Source organism: Meles meles, chromosome 1, assembly GCF_922984935.1.
Source record: "Meles meles chromosome 1, mMelMel3.1 paternal haplotype, whole genome shotgun sequence".
Lineage (NCBI taxonomy): Eukaryota > Metazoa > Chordata > Mammalia > Carnivora > Mustelidae > Meles > Meles meles.
Window position 1 is genome coordinate 203,319,835 of NC_060066.1, and position 13,152 is coordinate 203,332,986.

The 13,152-nt window shown below is 58.8% G+C and overlaps 1 protein-coding gene across 4 annotated transcripts in view; it reads left to right on the plus strand.

The window, feature by feature from the left end:
* The window catches only part of CAPZB (capping actin protein of muscle Z-line subunit beta), a 127,654-nt gene extending 120,360 nt beyond the window's left edge, over positions 1–7,294 (plus strand). For 3 of the 4 annotated variants that reach the window (XM_045999107.1, XM_045999081.1, XM_045999096.1), the window contains 4 exons: positions 2,038–2,103; positions 2,782–2,858; positions 4,004–4,116; positions 6,792–7,294. In XM_045999107.1, coding sequence (XP_045855063.1) covers positions 2,038–2,103; positions 2,782–2,858; positions 4,004–4,106 — 246 coding nt within the window. In that variant the 3' untranslated portion in view covers positions 4,107–4,116; positions 6,792–7,294. The remainder of the gene's footprint in view (positions 1–2,037; positions 2,104–2,781; positions 2,859–4,003; positions 4,117–6,791) is intronic. The other variant, XM_045999086.1, reaches the window with a different exon arrangement.
* The last annotated feature ends 5,858 nt before the right edge of the window (positions 7,295–13,152 follow it).

The window sequence follows — 13,152 nt, forward strand, 5'->3', positions numbered from 1 at the left end:
TGCGCCAGGCTGGTACTTCCTGAGGGCTGGAGCCCCCCGCTGCAGCGCCGTCGTGGGACGCCGCCCCCCGACCAGGCCCCAGCACCAGTCCTGTCCCCAACATAGTGGCCGCACAGCACATGGTTTTCAGGCTTGCGAGCCCCTCAGAACCATGCGTGTCTTCGCAGGACTCGGTTCCCATTTTTTACTCGGTGGGAGTCACGTCTGAGCCCGAGAGGGATTCGCACTCACCTCAGCCCGCCGAGGCAGGAAGAGCAAACGTGCTGTGACCCGGGCGGATGACCCTTTGAGCTTCCATGTCCTTGGGTCGAGAACAGAGTTCTTCTAGAGACTGAGTAAAACAAGCGACTCTGCTTGGCCATGCTCCATGGTGCTGTCACCAGGATGCTGAGAAGGCTCGTGGCTGTGCCTCTTCTAAGTCCCACGCAGGCAGGCTGGCTTGGGGCCAGGAAGGAAGCCTGCAGGACAGCAAAGGGACAGCAAAGAGGCTGCCCCGGGGACCCGACATCCCAGCCATGGCAGCAGGGGACTAGGTGGGAACCTGCCAGTGATGTGATCCCCTGGAGGAGTTCTCTGCTCCCAGCATCCCCTTCAGAATAGGAAATTAGGGCTTCTTGTGGGACTTGTCCACGACGAGCCCATGTGGATTCCTAGATGTGCCGACAGATGTGTTTAAACAGTCCCATCACAACTTGTGTAAGTCAAACTGTCAGACCCATGTTTAATTTCTGACTCTCATCTTCCTTGTTCCGTGAAAGTGGGGTCAGCCTCCGCCCTCCTGGGCGCGCGGTCCCTTTTCAGGGATGGCTGACGGCTCCATGGAATCGGACGTGTCCGGCCCTGGGAACCTGACTAGTTAGAGTGACTTGGGTCTCTCCTGCCATCTGCTTGCCCATTTGGGGCCTCATCTCACTCGTAACTGGGTCTTTTCTACCGTTTATGGCCTGACGATCATTCTCCCTGATAGAGAAGTCAAGACAGGTGAGAAGCAGCAGGAAAACCTTCAGCCTCTGAGCCACGGCCGCGCTCCCCGAGCAGCCGCCGGGGTCTCCATCCCCTGAAGCCCGTTTACTGGCCCGTCTCGGCCCTGCGCTCTCTGTGTGTCTGAAGCCCTTCCGAGCTCTGGCCGTCCCGACACCGCCGTTCCTAGCTCTTCGTCCTGTCTCGTGATGACCTGTTTCAGCCTCAGTGTTTTATTTCAACGACAGTTCCGTTCCATAACCGAGCATTCGTGCGCTCACCGCTCTCCTGGGCGTCCCGCAAGGTGTGGACAGGGGAACCTCTCCCTAAGGGAGCGACCAGGCCCGTGAGGGAAATAAGGCTGATGCAGAGGGAGAGGCCGGGGGTCCCGCCCCTGCTGCCGCCTGTTAGTACTTTCAGTAAAACTTTATCGGAACTTTAATAGTTATAATTATTGGGTCAGACCAAACCCTGCCCGAGGCTCGGCTTGCTGGGTCCCACTCTGTCCCAGCCTAGGTGTCTGGGTTCAGATTCTTCTCTTCCAGCCGCTCCCGGGCCCGCAGCCAGCCCGCACACTGCGCAGTAGGAGGACTCCGGCCTTGGTTCTGCCCTCACCGCCTGCGGCACCCCTAGCCGAGCCTCAGGCCCCCAACCCGCCTCCCCGCTCTTTCCGGGCTGCTGGACCCTCCCTCTGAAGCCGCCATCACAGGGCAGTGGAGGCTCCCCTGCCTCCCTAGCCAGTACCTGCCAGCGTGGTCCCTTGCACCCTCCCTGCGGCGGCCCGGGGACTGGGAGGGTCATGCTCCCAGCCGGGCAGCAGCAGAAGTCGCTGTGCCGGGAGTTGGGCCTCTGGGCCTCTGTGGCTGAGCTGTTTAGGCCCTAAAGCTGTGGTCGCACGTGCTTGGGTCCCCCAGCTGGGAAGGTGGCCTTGTACCACCCAGAGCTGGCTCCACGGCTGGCGGCAGGAGCAGCAGGCTCTTGGTACAGCCCAGGAGTGCATGGTGCTGGAGGCAGAGGCTGCCGTTCGCAGGGAGTGCCCGGCCCTCTGACCTGGAGGAATGCTCTTCTCTTTTGCAGATGGAGAAGGATGAGACCGTGAGCGACTGCTCCCCGCACATAGCCAATATCGGGCGCCTGGTAGAGGTGAGTGGGCCTCGGGGCTCGGGTCACTCCTGCAGTGTGGGCCGAGGCCTGGGTGTGGCCTGCTGGCCTTATGCCTGACTGCTTCCAGCCCGGGGGCAGCCCGCAGCGCCTGTCACCTTTGTCGTGCTTCTCGGGTTTTGCCCTGTTGCCCTGGGCTCATGCTCTGAGCCTTCTGATGGGCATGCAAACAGGGCTCTGCTCATAAGCCACCCCCTCTTCTGCCCCCGCAAGGAACCCCCTCCTGCTCCTGGAAGTCTGCACTCCAAGGCCTGCGCTCAGATTGCAGTGGCCTTTGCCTTACCTTGGCCACACTCTGTGGAAGAAGGGGCGGTGTGCTTGGGTTGCTCAGAAATGTGCCCGAAATTGGTGGGGGGGGGGGGGGCTTATGGCGTGGTGATGTGGTTTAGACCGGCTCCCATCGTGGTCAGCGTTGGCCTCCAGCCCCTGAGTATTGGCTTCCTGGTGCCTGAAGCCTAGGAAGCGCTCAGCATGCAAATTGAAGGGGTTCCTCGGCCTCTGGGGGGCTGGCTCACCTGGCTTTGGCATGGTCCTGCGCCTCCCCCCTGTGGTCGCAGTGGGGACTGCAGGGGTGGGCTGGTGGGCGGTGGGGGTTGGGGGTAGGGTAATGGGCCTCAGGCTTCCGGTTTGCCACCCTGTCTGACTGGCATCCCTTCCCAGGATATGGAAAATAAAATCAGAAGTACGCTGAATGAGATTTACTTTGGAAAAACAAAGGACATCGTCAATGGGCTGAGGTAACGTACCCCAAAACGTAAGCTTCAGAACCAAGAGATGTGGATTGGAGTTCTAGGTGTGCGGTGTGGTAGTCACGTGGCACTGGGCCTCAGGTTCCTCGTTGGTGCCCCTGGCTGAAGTACCCACCCCGTGGGGTCGTTAATGCAGATTTGGAAAGGTCAGACACCTCGTACGTAGACGCTGGTTCCTACCCTGCTGTTTCTGTTTTCTGGGGACTGTCACTTGGATAGCCACTGGTGCCCTTGTGCCTGGAGTCCCCCCCGCTTAGTCCCCCGCCGGGCCAGTCCCATCTGTAGCATCTGCCTGGACCTCACCACACGTGAGGGATTGCAGCCCCTTGAGCGGCCTGGTCCCCAGCTGCCCCTCCCCCGCCCATCTTGTGCCCTCAGTTCTATGGCGTTGGCCCAAGTGAAGGCTGAGAAGGGCTTTCTGGATCTTCAGAGTCCACGGCGGGGACAGAGCAGGAGGCCAGAGCCCCTTGGGGGGCGGGGGGCAGGAGAGGTGGCTGTGGGATAAGCACCGTTCATCAGAGTCGGAAAAAGAAGAGCTCACGCGGTCTCCTCTCCAGGACCCTCCTGCGGTCAGGGAGGCAGGCCTGCTCAGGGGTCAGATGGGATAGCGTCTGCCCCGGCACAGTGTGAGGCCAGGGTCTGGTGCGCTGCCCTCAGCATCCAGCTCCCCGCCCCCCCGAACCCCTTTCCATGTGTCATTCTCTCCTTTTGGGTCAAAAGCAGAGGTAGGGAGCCGCTCGGGGCAGCCTTGATTTGTGAATTCCCCCAGGAGACAAATTTCTGGTCTCCTCCTCGTTAGAGTTTAAAATAGCGAGGAGCCCCCTCTGCACCTGCATCTTTCCAGTCTCCCACCTGCCCGCGGCGACAGGCCGTCTGGCCCCTGGTAGGTGTCACTCCCCCGCTCCTGCAGCATCGCTGTCCTGTGGTCCCATGGGGGCCAGCGCACCATCTTCCAGGATCCCACTCCCCGCAGGGGGTGGTGGGCGTGAGCACCTTCAGCATCGAGCTCTGCGGCTCCCCTCCGTGCGCAGGGGGCTGGGACGACACCGCTCTGGCCCCGCGTCTCCAGCGGCCACTTGCTCCTCGGTGTGTCCCCCCACCCCATCGCACTCACCTCTGACCACTCTCTGTAGATCTGTTGACGTAATCCCTGACCACCCCAAGTTTCAGCAGCTGCAGAGGGAGCTTTCCCAAGTGCTGACCCAGCGCCAGATCCACATCCAGCCTGATAACTAAGCCGTCACAGGTATCCTGCCTGAGAGGCGTGAGCACCCACCCCACTAAACAGGACTCACTAGCCCGCCGCCACCCCCGGACCAGCTGTGGCCACGCGGTCCCTTAAACCACCACTAACCCCCTGTGTGTTGGCTCCTGGCCGTGGACGGCCACGTTAACGTGCCGATGCGGCCCCGTGTAACACAGACCCGCGTCACGTGTGTGCTGTGTGTGTCTTGCACTCCAGGCAGGCAGGGTGTGGGGCAGAGAGGGGCTTTGGCTCTGGCTCTGGAAGAAGCCCGGTCTGGGGATTAACCCTGCCTCTCCAGCAGAAGCCGCTTGTCTACACCACTTGGATTGGCCACAGAGCAGGGCTGTGTGCCCGGCCTTCTGCGAGACCACTGCCCCAGGACAGTCTCCCCGGGCCCGCGGTCTGTGCGCCCAGGGTCTCGGACTTCCCCACCCAGCGTCCCAGAAGCCATAGAAGCCTTCTCGATGGGAAGTGGAATGTGGGCGGCCACAACTTTTGAAAAGGGCATATGGCCCCGAGCCTGAGGAGAGAGCACAGAGCAGAGGCTGAAACCCCCTGGCCGGGCTTGCTGCACCCCCCAACCCCCCACCCCACCCCCAGAGCGGCTGCTGCTGGAGCTTGGACCCGCGTAACCTGTGCCTAACACGCTGCGGCCGTCCTCGTAAACGCCTCACACTGACGGAAGGGAAATAGTCTTGCTTGTTGAGAACAGCCGAGAACCACAACTTGAGCTTGGACAGATACAGGTGTATGAAAGCCGTCGGAGTCCCAGGAGGGGCTGGAAAGCCTGTAGGGCAGGGCTGCAGAGCCCAGGGCTAGGGGATATCTGCCCAGGGACTGGCCCCTGGGGACCTGAGCCAGAAGGCTCAGCAGGATTTCCAGGTTGGGGGGGGGGGTGCTATTTATGGAACCGGGCGGCAAGGCTACTCTGCATTCGTGGGACTTCCGCACGTCCTTCTGGCCTCACACCGGGACCGTGACATCCCAGCCCTGCCGGGGGGGTGGGGGGGTGTTTGCTTCTAAAGTCTTCTAGATCCCTGCCCTTGGTCAGTCCCGTGGCCACCACTGGAGGCTTTCTAGCATAACCCTGCCCCTGCAGCAGTGGGCAGCTGGCACTCCGGGGTCCAGGACGTGTCCTTCCCACACGGTTGGACGTGGCTTAGCAGTGACCTTTCCAAGCTCTGTCCCCTAAATGAGTTCTCGGTCCTTACACCTCCAAGCCATTCTAAAGCCCAGTCTCCCGTCTCTTACCTGATTCTCATTCTGGTTCTAACTCTGGAACTTTCTCCCTGGTGGGGGTTGAGGGCTGGGCACAGCTCTGCTTGGCTCCTCCCTCCCGAAGAGGCAGCACCCGCGCCGGCCAGGGAGCTGAGCGAGTTGCCACGGCCTCCCGCGGGGGGCTTTTCCTGAAGCACGAGGACTGCCAGGGCTGGTGCCGACCCTTCCTCTGCCACCGTAGAGCCAGGGGCCACCAGGACAGGTGTTCAGAAATGTTGGAAAATGACAGCACTCGTGAGAGTTTGTAGCGGCGCAGGGATGGTCTTTCCTGTGCGCCTTCGGAGTGTGGGGAGGCCACTTCTGTGCGGTCCGGGAGTGGGTAGCCAGAACTGAGCTGGGGATGACCCTTTTCTCCTCAGTACTGCTTTGTGTTACTTGACCCATTTGGGAAGTTGAGGATTAATTTTTGGTCCCTCCTTCCCATCCTTCCTCATGGCCAACGCACACAGAGCCTGGGATTCCCGAGGGGCCTGGTGTCCGCACTTTTCCCGCCAGACCCCTCGTGTCTGCTGCTGCAGAACTGTTGGAAAGTTTATGAGGAGTCGAGTAAGTGCTTGGTTGGTCGACATGATGGGTCATTTGGACAGAGTGACCATTCAGGCGTCATCAGGGGGCATTTCCCGAAGCCTCCGTGTCCTCATCTGTGAACTGGGGACACCAGGAAGACACCCCTCCAGGACGCTCTTGAGAGGAAGAGGAGGACGTGTGGGAAGTGCTGTGTAAACTGTCCAGCCCTGCGGAGCCGGGCGGCTGCTCGCTTTGAGGAAGAGTGTGAACAGCCGCGCCGAGTGCACGTACCTTAGCCTGTCCCCATGAATCCCGGATTTGGCGGTGGTGACCCAGGGCCCCTTAGCTCAGTCCCATGCTGCCTCTGGAAATCCAGGCCCCGGGGAGTTTCTTGGCCAAGTTCAAGGCCAGTGGTGCCTGCCCTACAGGAGCCCCCCGGACGTGAACCCAGTCTGCTCAGCTGTCCAGAAGGTCTCAAATGTTCACTGGGTGAACCTCTGCCCCCCTGCACGTGGGGGGTAAGCGGCGGGCTGCCTCTGCCGGGCAGGGGTGTGATGAGGGGGAATCCCAGGAGCCACCTTCAGCTTCAGGCTGACTTTGGGACCTGCGCCCAGAGAAGCGATCAGGGTGCTGGTGGCTGCAGTGGGCGCCCCCCCAGCCCCCAGCCTGGTGCAGAGGTGAGCTCCTGTCCGGGTGGGCTGTGTGCCTCCCTGTGGGGCCTGGTGAGGGGCCTGTGGGGGGCGGTGCGGGTCTGGGGCACTGTGGCCCTCGGCCCCCCTCCGGCACCACCCACCCTGGGGCCCAGCCTGGCACCAGCACCGCGGCACCCTGGCCCTCGCTGCCACCCCTGCCCAGTACACAGCCTGATGGACTCCTTTCCTCCCTGGCAGGTCTGTGCAGACTTTCGCAGACAAATCAAAGCAAGAAGCTCTTAAGAATGACCTGGTGGAGGCCTTGAAGAGAAAGCAGCAGTGTTAGAGCTCGGCTCCGTGCTACCAGGACGCGCCACACGCTCGTTAGGTTCCTTTCTTAGAGAACTCGTCTTCTGCTCCCTTCCCTCGCCCCGCGCCTCCCCACCAGGTCACGTAACACCGGCTTCACCGACCGCACGGCGCCGTCTCCCCCCGAGAATAAAGCCCAGTCAACACCCTCCGTCTCTGAGGCCTCCTTCCCACCACGTTTTGCTGTCAGAACTCTCCGTGTTTCCGCAGAGACCATGTGTTTTCGTTTGCCCCAGCCCCCACCTGCCCCCCACCCATTTATAGGCATAAAATACTGTCCTCCTCCCCTTCCTTCCCGCCTTTTTGTTACATTGGTGTAAAAAATGTAAAACAAAAAAATTTTATGAACTAACTGTGGTGTGTGAAAGAGAGAAGAAAAACTGGAAATCTGATTCCACGTGTGTTTGGGAGTAGCTTGGGGTTGGGGCTGGGGGACAGGGGACAGCTCCGGGAGAAAGGGGGTGGCCCTCCGCCTTGTCCTGCACGGACTTGAACCCTGTCCCACGGAGACCACGTGGTGGGGGTGCGGGGGTGGGGCCTGCTGACTGTCCGCTCTTCTGGCCAGGTGCTTTCTTTCAATTTTTACGGAATGCAAAAGGAGTTTTTTGTTTTATTTTGTTTTTTTGTAAAGCTTAAAAAAAATCTACATCTTATACTTGAGCTTCCATACTTAAAAAAAAAAAAGAAACAAAAAAAAAAAATAAACAAACAGAAACTGGGACGCAGTTAGCACCGGCCTCGTGTTCTTTCTCACCCGCCTCCCTTCGCAAGCGTCGCGGCCCCGGGCAAGAATCAGGCAGACGCAGGTGGGACCCGCACCACAGTGGTGGGACCTGCGCCGTGAGTGGGGACAAGAGGGGCCCTTCTAGAGCCTGGAGCTGCCGCTCAGTTCCCCGGGTCATACTCCAGCGGCACATGCCCCGGAAGAGCTGGGCACGCCTGTGTCATTCTGTCACTCTGGGTGTGGCCTCCCCAGGCCCCTCATTTCTGCAAACACCCAGGGCGTGCGGGATGCCCGCGTGCACCAAACTGGTCCTCACAGCCGGCAGGGACTGTCCCTGCTCTCCCTGCTCTCACGCCATGCGGCCGGTCCGGAGGGCTCACACCCTGGCCCTGGGGTGAACCCTGCGCCCAGTTAGCACCCCTGGCGCAGGTGGTGGTCTCAAGAGCATGAGGCGTCAGGGAACAAGCTGGGCTGTCCAAGACCCTTTCACCCCCTCCCTGTGGTTTCCACAAGTCAGCCCCTTGGAGCCCTTGCAGAGGGCCTTCTGGGGCCCCCTATTCCAAGATTCGCTGTGTCCAAACTCATTTATTGGTGTCATGGACTACGGAGCCAGTGTGTCGTGCCTCCATCACTGGGGGGCGCGGGCACCGTGGGCTGGGCCTCTGGTGCCACCCGCTGCGGACACGACCCCTGCCCAGCCCAGGGAGCTCTCGCCGGACAGACTCTGCGTTTCATTCCCACAGGGAGGGTTTCCTGCTCGCAGGATCCCTGGCGCAGACTTGGCCTCTGTCTTTCCAGATGCCACAGGCTCCCTTTCCCTCCCGCCGGGGCGCCCCACGCATCCTCTGCGGCGGGTGTTCTCGCTCAGCAGGTGGGCTTCTGCTCCTGGCAGCCAACGAACCGTAAGGAGGGCGGGCTCCGGGGGCCGGCATTGGCACACCCCAACACGCCCAAGGGGCTGACACGTCTACCCCCACTTCACAGGAAGCAGGGTGGGGGGCGGGATGTGCACCCCACCCCCGCTGGCCCCACTACCTCTGGCTGGCCCCTCCCACCCGTTTTAGAATCCCAAGACCATCTTTTCCTCCTGTTCTCTTGGTGATGAAGCGTCTACAGCAAAAGCTTCAAAATTTTTTTAAGATTTGATTTCATTTGAGAGAGAGAGAGAGAGAGAGAGGGAGAGCATGAGCCGGGGAGAGGGAGGATTAGAGGGCGAGCGGGACAAGCAGAGCCAGGAGCCCAGCGCAGGGGGCTCGACGCATGACCCCAAGATCATGACCAGAGCTGAAACCCAGAGCTGGCTGCTTCACCAACTGAGCCCCCCAGGCACCCAAGGCTTCCAGTTTTTTTTTAAATAAAGTATGTCTCATTCCAAACAGTAAGTTAAATAAGTGTTCAAAATTACCTATCATAGGGGCGCCTGGGTGGCTCGGTGGGCTAAAGCCTCTGCCTTCGGCTCAGGTCATGCTCTGCCTGCCTCTCTGCCTACTTGTGATCTCTGCCTGTCAAATAAATAAATAAAATCTTTTAAAATAAATAAAATCTAAAAAAAATTATCATAGAAGTGAAAATGCTTCATCATTATTTTCTCAATATAACTAAAATTTGTAAAACCTTCAGAAGGAAAACCAGATTACTTAATCATACCTTGTCAGCTTGTTACTTCAACCAGAACCTACCAGCTTCGCTGCAAAAGTTTGGACTAAGGGCTTCGTCACTGAGTTTGCAATTCTGTCTTCCGCCCTTAGGAAGCAGATGATCTATTAAACAGGTAAATTCTTGGGGTGCCTGGGTGGCTCAGGTCATGATCTCAGGGTCCTGGGATCGAGGCCCACATCAGGCTCTCTGCTCAGCAGGGAGCCTTCTTCCCTCTCTCTCTGCCTGCCTCTCTGCCTACTTGTGATCTCTGTCTGTCAAATAAACAAAATCTTAAAAAAAAAAAACAAAAAACAAATAGGTAATTTCTTTTTTTTTTTTTTTTTTTTTAAAGATTTTATTTATTTATTTGACAGAGAGAGAGATCACAAGTAGGCAGAGAGGCAGGCAGAGAGAGAGGAGGAAGCAGGCTCCCCGCGGAGCAGAGAGCCCGACGCGGGGCTCGATCCCAGGACCCCGAGATCATGACCTGAGCCGAAGGCAGCGGCCTAATCCACTGAGCCACCCAGGCGCCCCCAAATAGGTAATTTCTTTAAAGTTGGTGCTATTTTTGTTTCATAAAAACATTGGTTATAATTCGCATGACCAACACTCCAATTCACTGTTTAAAAAGATGAAGTTCAGAATATAAACATTATATAAACTCATAATTTAAAGAAATTAAGTTTCTAAAATACATTGAAATGTGGTACAAATATTTTTTAATGTTTTTAATTTTCTATTCTTTCTTTGTGTCTTTCAAAATAGTACTTCAGGGGCACCTGGGTGGCTCAGTCGGTAAAGCATCAGACTCTTGATTTCGGCTGGGATCCTGATCCTGATCAGGATCCTGACCATGACCTGAGGTCGTGAGACTGAGCCTTGCATCAGGCTCTGAGCTCAGCAACGAGTCTGCCTGTCCCTGTCCCTCTGCCCCTCCCCGCACACTAGTGTGTGTGCGGGCCCTCTCTCCCTCTCAAATAAATCTTTTAAAAAAATATTTCTGGGGGCGCCTGGGTGGCTCAGTGGGTTAAAGCCTCAGCCTTCAGCTCAGGTCATGATCCCAGGGTCCTGGGATCGAGCCCTGCATCGGGCTCTCTGCTCAGCGGGGAGCCTGCTTCCCCCTCCCTCTCTGCCTGTCTCTCTGCCTACTTGTGATCCCTGTTTGTCAAATAAATAAATAAATAAAATCTTTAAAAAAAAAAAAAGATTAAAAAATATCTCTGGGGCACCTGACTGGCTCCATTAAGTGTCGGCCTTTGGCTCAGGTCATGATCCCAGGGTCGTGGGATGGAGCCCTGCATCGGGCTCCCTGCCTAGTGGGGAGTGTGCTTCTCCCTCTCCTGCTCCCCCTACTTGTGCTCTCTCTCAAATAAATAGATAAGTAATTTTTTAAAAAAATTACTTCATAGACTCTCCTACCACTGTTCCCTACCTTTTTTATGCAATTAATTTTTAAGATTTCATTTATTAGAGTGCGACAGGGATAGAGTGGGGAAGCAGGGGAGAAGCAGGCTCCCCGCTGAGCAGGGAGCCCAACACGAGGGTCTCGAGGCTCCATCCCACGACCCTGGGATCGTGACCTGAGCCAAAGGCAGACGCTTCGCTGACTGAGCCCCCCAGGCCCCCCGCCCCCATCCCCAAGGTTTTTATTTACGTAATCCCTATTCCCAACGTGGAGTCACAAGCTCCACGACTGACCCAGGGGACCCAGGCTCTTCGTTCTAGGAAGCACTCACCGAGCATTTCCTCTGAAAATTCGTGCAGCTTTTCAGAGGAAATGCTCGGTGAGTGCTTCCTAGAACGAAGAGCCTGGGTCGCCTACAACAGATCTTCGACCGGCCCAGGGAATGAAACCGTCCACAGTTCCTCACGCGTACTGGGCATCTGGATCATCTGCAGTGACTACAAGGGAGCAGAAATGTTGCAAGATGTAGTATATTCTTATACCCATAACTTCCCGTGCCAATTTAGTCACGGCTGACCTGATCCTTTCTCAAGTAGCGGTCTTGAGACAGAGCTCCTACAGCATGCTCTCGCCTCACGTCCAGGGCACACACAGGAGTTCGGCGATCACGGATTCCCTGCCCGGTACCTTCACCAGATGCAGGCTCCCTGAGGGACGTTGTTTCGGGCACTCACTCACTCACTCACTCACTCAGACGTTTACTGAGCACCTGCTGTGGGCTGGGTGAGCAGGACAGAAGTCTGCCCACACTGTTGGGCGGGGAGAAGTGCTGATGAAAAACTGGTCTTCCCAGAGCACTTGAGTGTGCTGCGCGGAGATCCCCGTGGGTGGCTGTGTCCTCGGGCTGTCGCGGGGCTGGGGGACTGAGCAGTAGTACTCAGGGGAGTGGAGTTAACCTGCAGCAGAGGGCAATTCCCACCCCCACGGCGGGGCTAACCCTCCCGTGGATCGGGTCAGCGCACGCGAGGGAGACAGGTGGGCCGGTGGTCGTGAAGTCAGCACCTGGCTGTCTTCCCAGCGGCCTCTGCGGTCCCTCCATTCAGCAAGAGTGAAAGCCAAGTCCAACAGCAGAAGAGGTGAAGAGGGCAGTGAGCTGCAGGTTGCTCCCCTTTCTCAGCTTTGGGGACTAAAGGCCGTGTCCAAACTGTGGCTTAAAGAAGCCCGTTAAGTTCACTGAAGAACCCCGGGCTGGAAGGGCCTGGGGTCACGTGCCGAGCATGGCACGTGGGCCCTTCTGCTTCCTGGGAGACCGCTACCTGCCTGCCAGCTCTTCCCGTCCCCCCCAGGATTCGGGGGGACACGGGGACCAGGCGCTGTGAGAGGCCTTTGCGCACACGGCATCTCATTCAAGGGAGAGTCGAGAGCCAAGGGAGGGCTCTTTTGGGGTGACTGGTCCAGCCTCCTGCTCCCCCGAGTATGCAGAGAGAGACTCCCTCCCGGACAAGGACAACCGACAAGTGACAAGGCTGAGTCTGGGCCTGAAACCTGGAAGCGGGACGCCGCTGAGCCCGCGCGTCAGGTGGGAGGACGGGTCTACGGCGGGAGTGCTCACCCCTTCGGGCCGCCCCCGGCCTGCAGCGAGGTAAGAGGTGTGCACCCCGGGGAGAAGGGAGGTCTCCCGGGGCACCTCACCTCCGGGGTTCCCCACCCGGCCTGCCCACCTGGCGCCGTCCGTGTGGGGGAGCTACCGGAGGAAGCTGGGGGGCCCGGGCACCGGTGACACTCATGTCGCCATCCTGTACCTGCCCCTTGCCCGGTGGTGGCGGCGGGCGCTGGAGCCTAAACACTCCGCCACCAGCACTCCCTCCTCCGTCGGACAGGGTATACTGCCTGGGCCACAGCCATCAGACCCGGGGCTGCTTTGGGAGGAAGAACGATGGCTCAGCGCCGACTGGGCATGGCTGGAAAGCAAGAGCGATAGCCCCACAGACCGGTGCTTCCTGGGAGAAAGGGAGGAGGCCGCCTTCACAAGGTAAGGTCCTCGGGGCAGGGCTGTGACCCGTCCTCTCTCTCAGACAGCTCTGACTGAGGCCCGCACTTGGGGCACTCACCGCCATGCGGGGGGAGCCAGATGCTGGGTGGCGAGGGCGCCCGAAGCAGGCCCAAGCCAGAGCCAGCTGGGGCCTGGGGGCAGCTTCGCCTGGGAGGGGCCAGGGGCTCCAGGAAAGGGGAAGGGAGCCTAAGCCCCCAAAGTTGGACTGCCCTGAGAGCGAGGAGAGGCTGTGCGGCCCACAGCCCTGCCCTCTGGACCCCTAGCCAGGGAGGGGACTCCGAGAGCCCCAGTCCCGGGCAGGTGTTGGGATGAGGGACAAAATGGAGTTCGAAAAGCTGCTCTGCCTTGAGCAAGCTGCTTGATCCCTCGAAGCCTGTTTTCCATCTGGAAACTGGCCTAATTGCACCAGCCCCACATCGCCCCGTCCAGC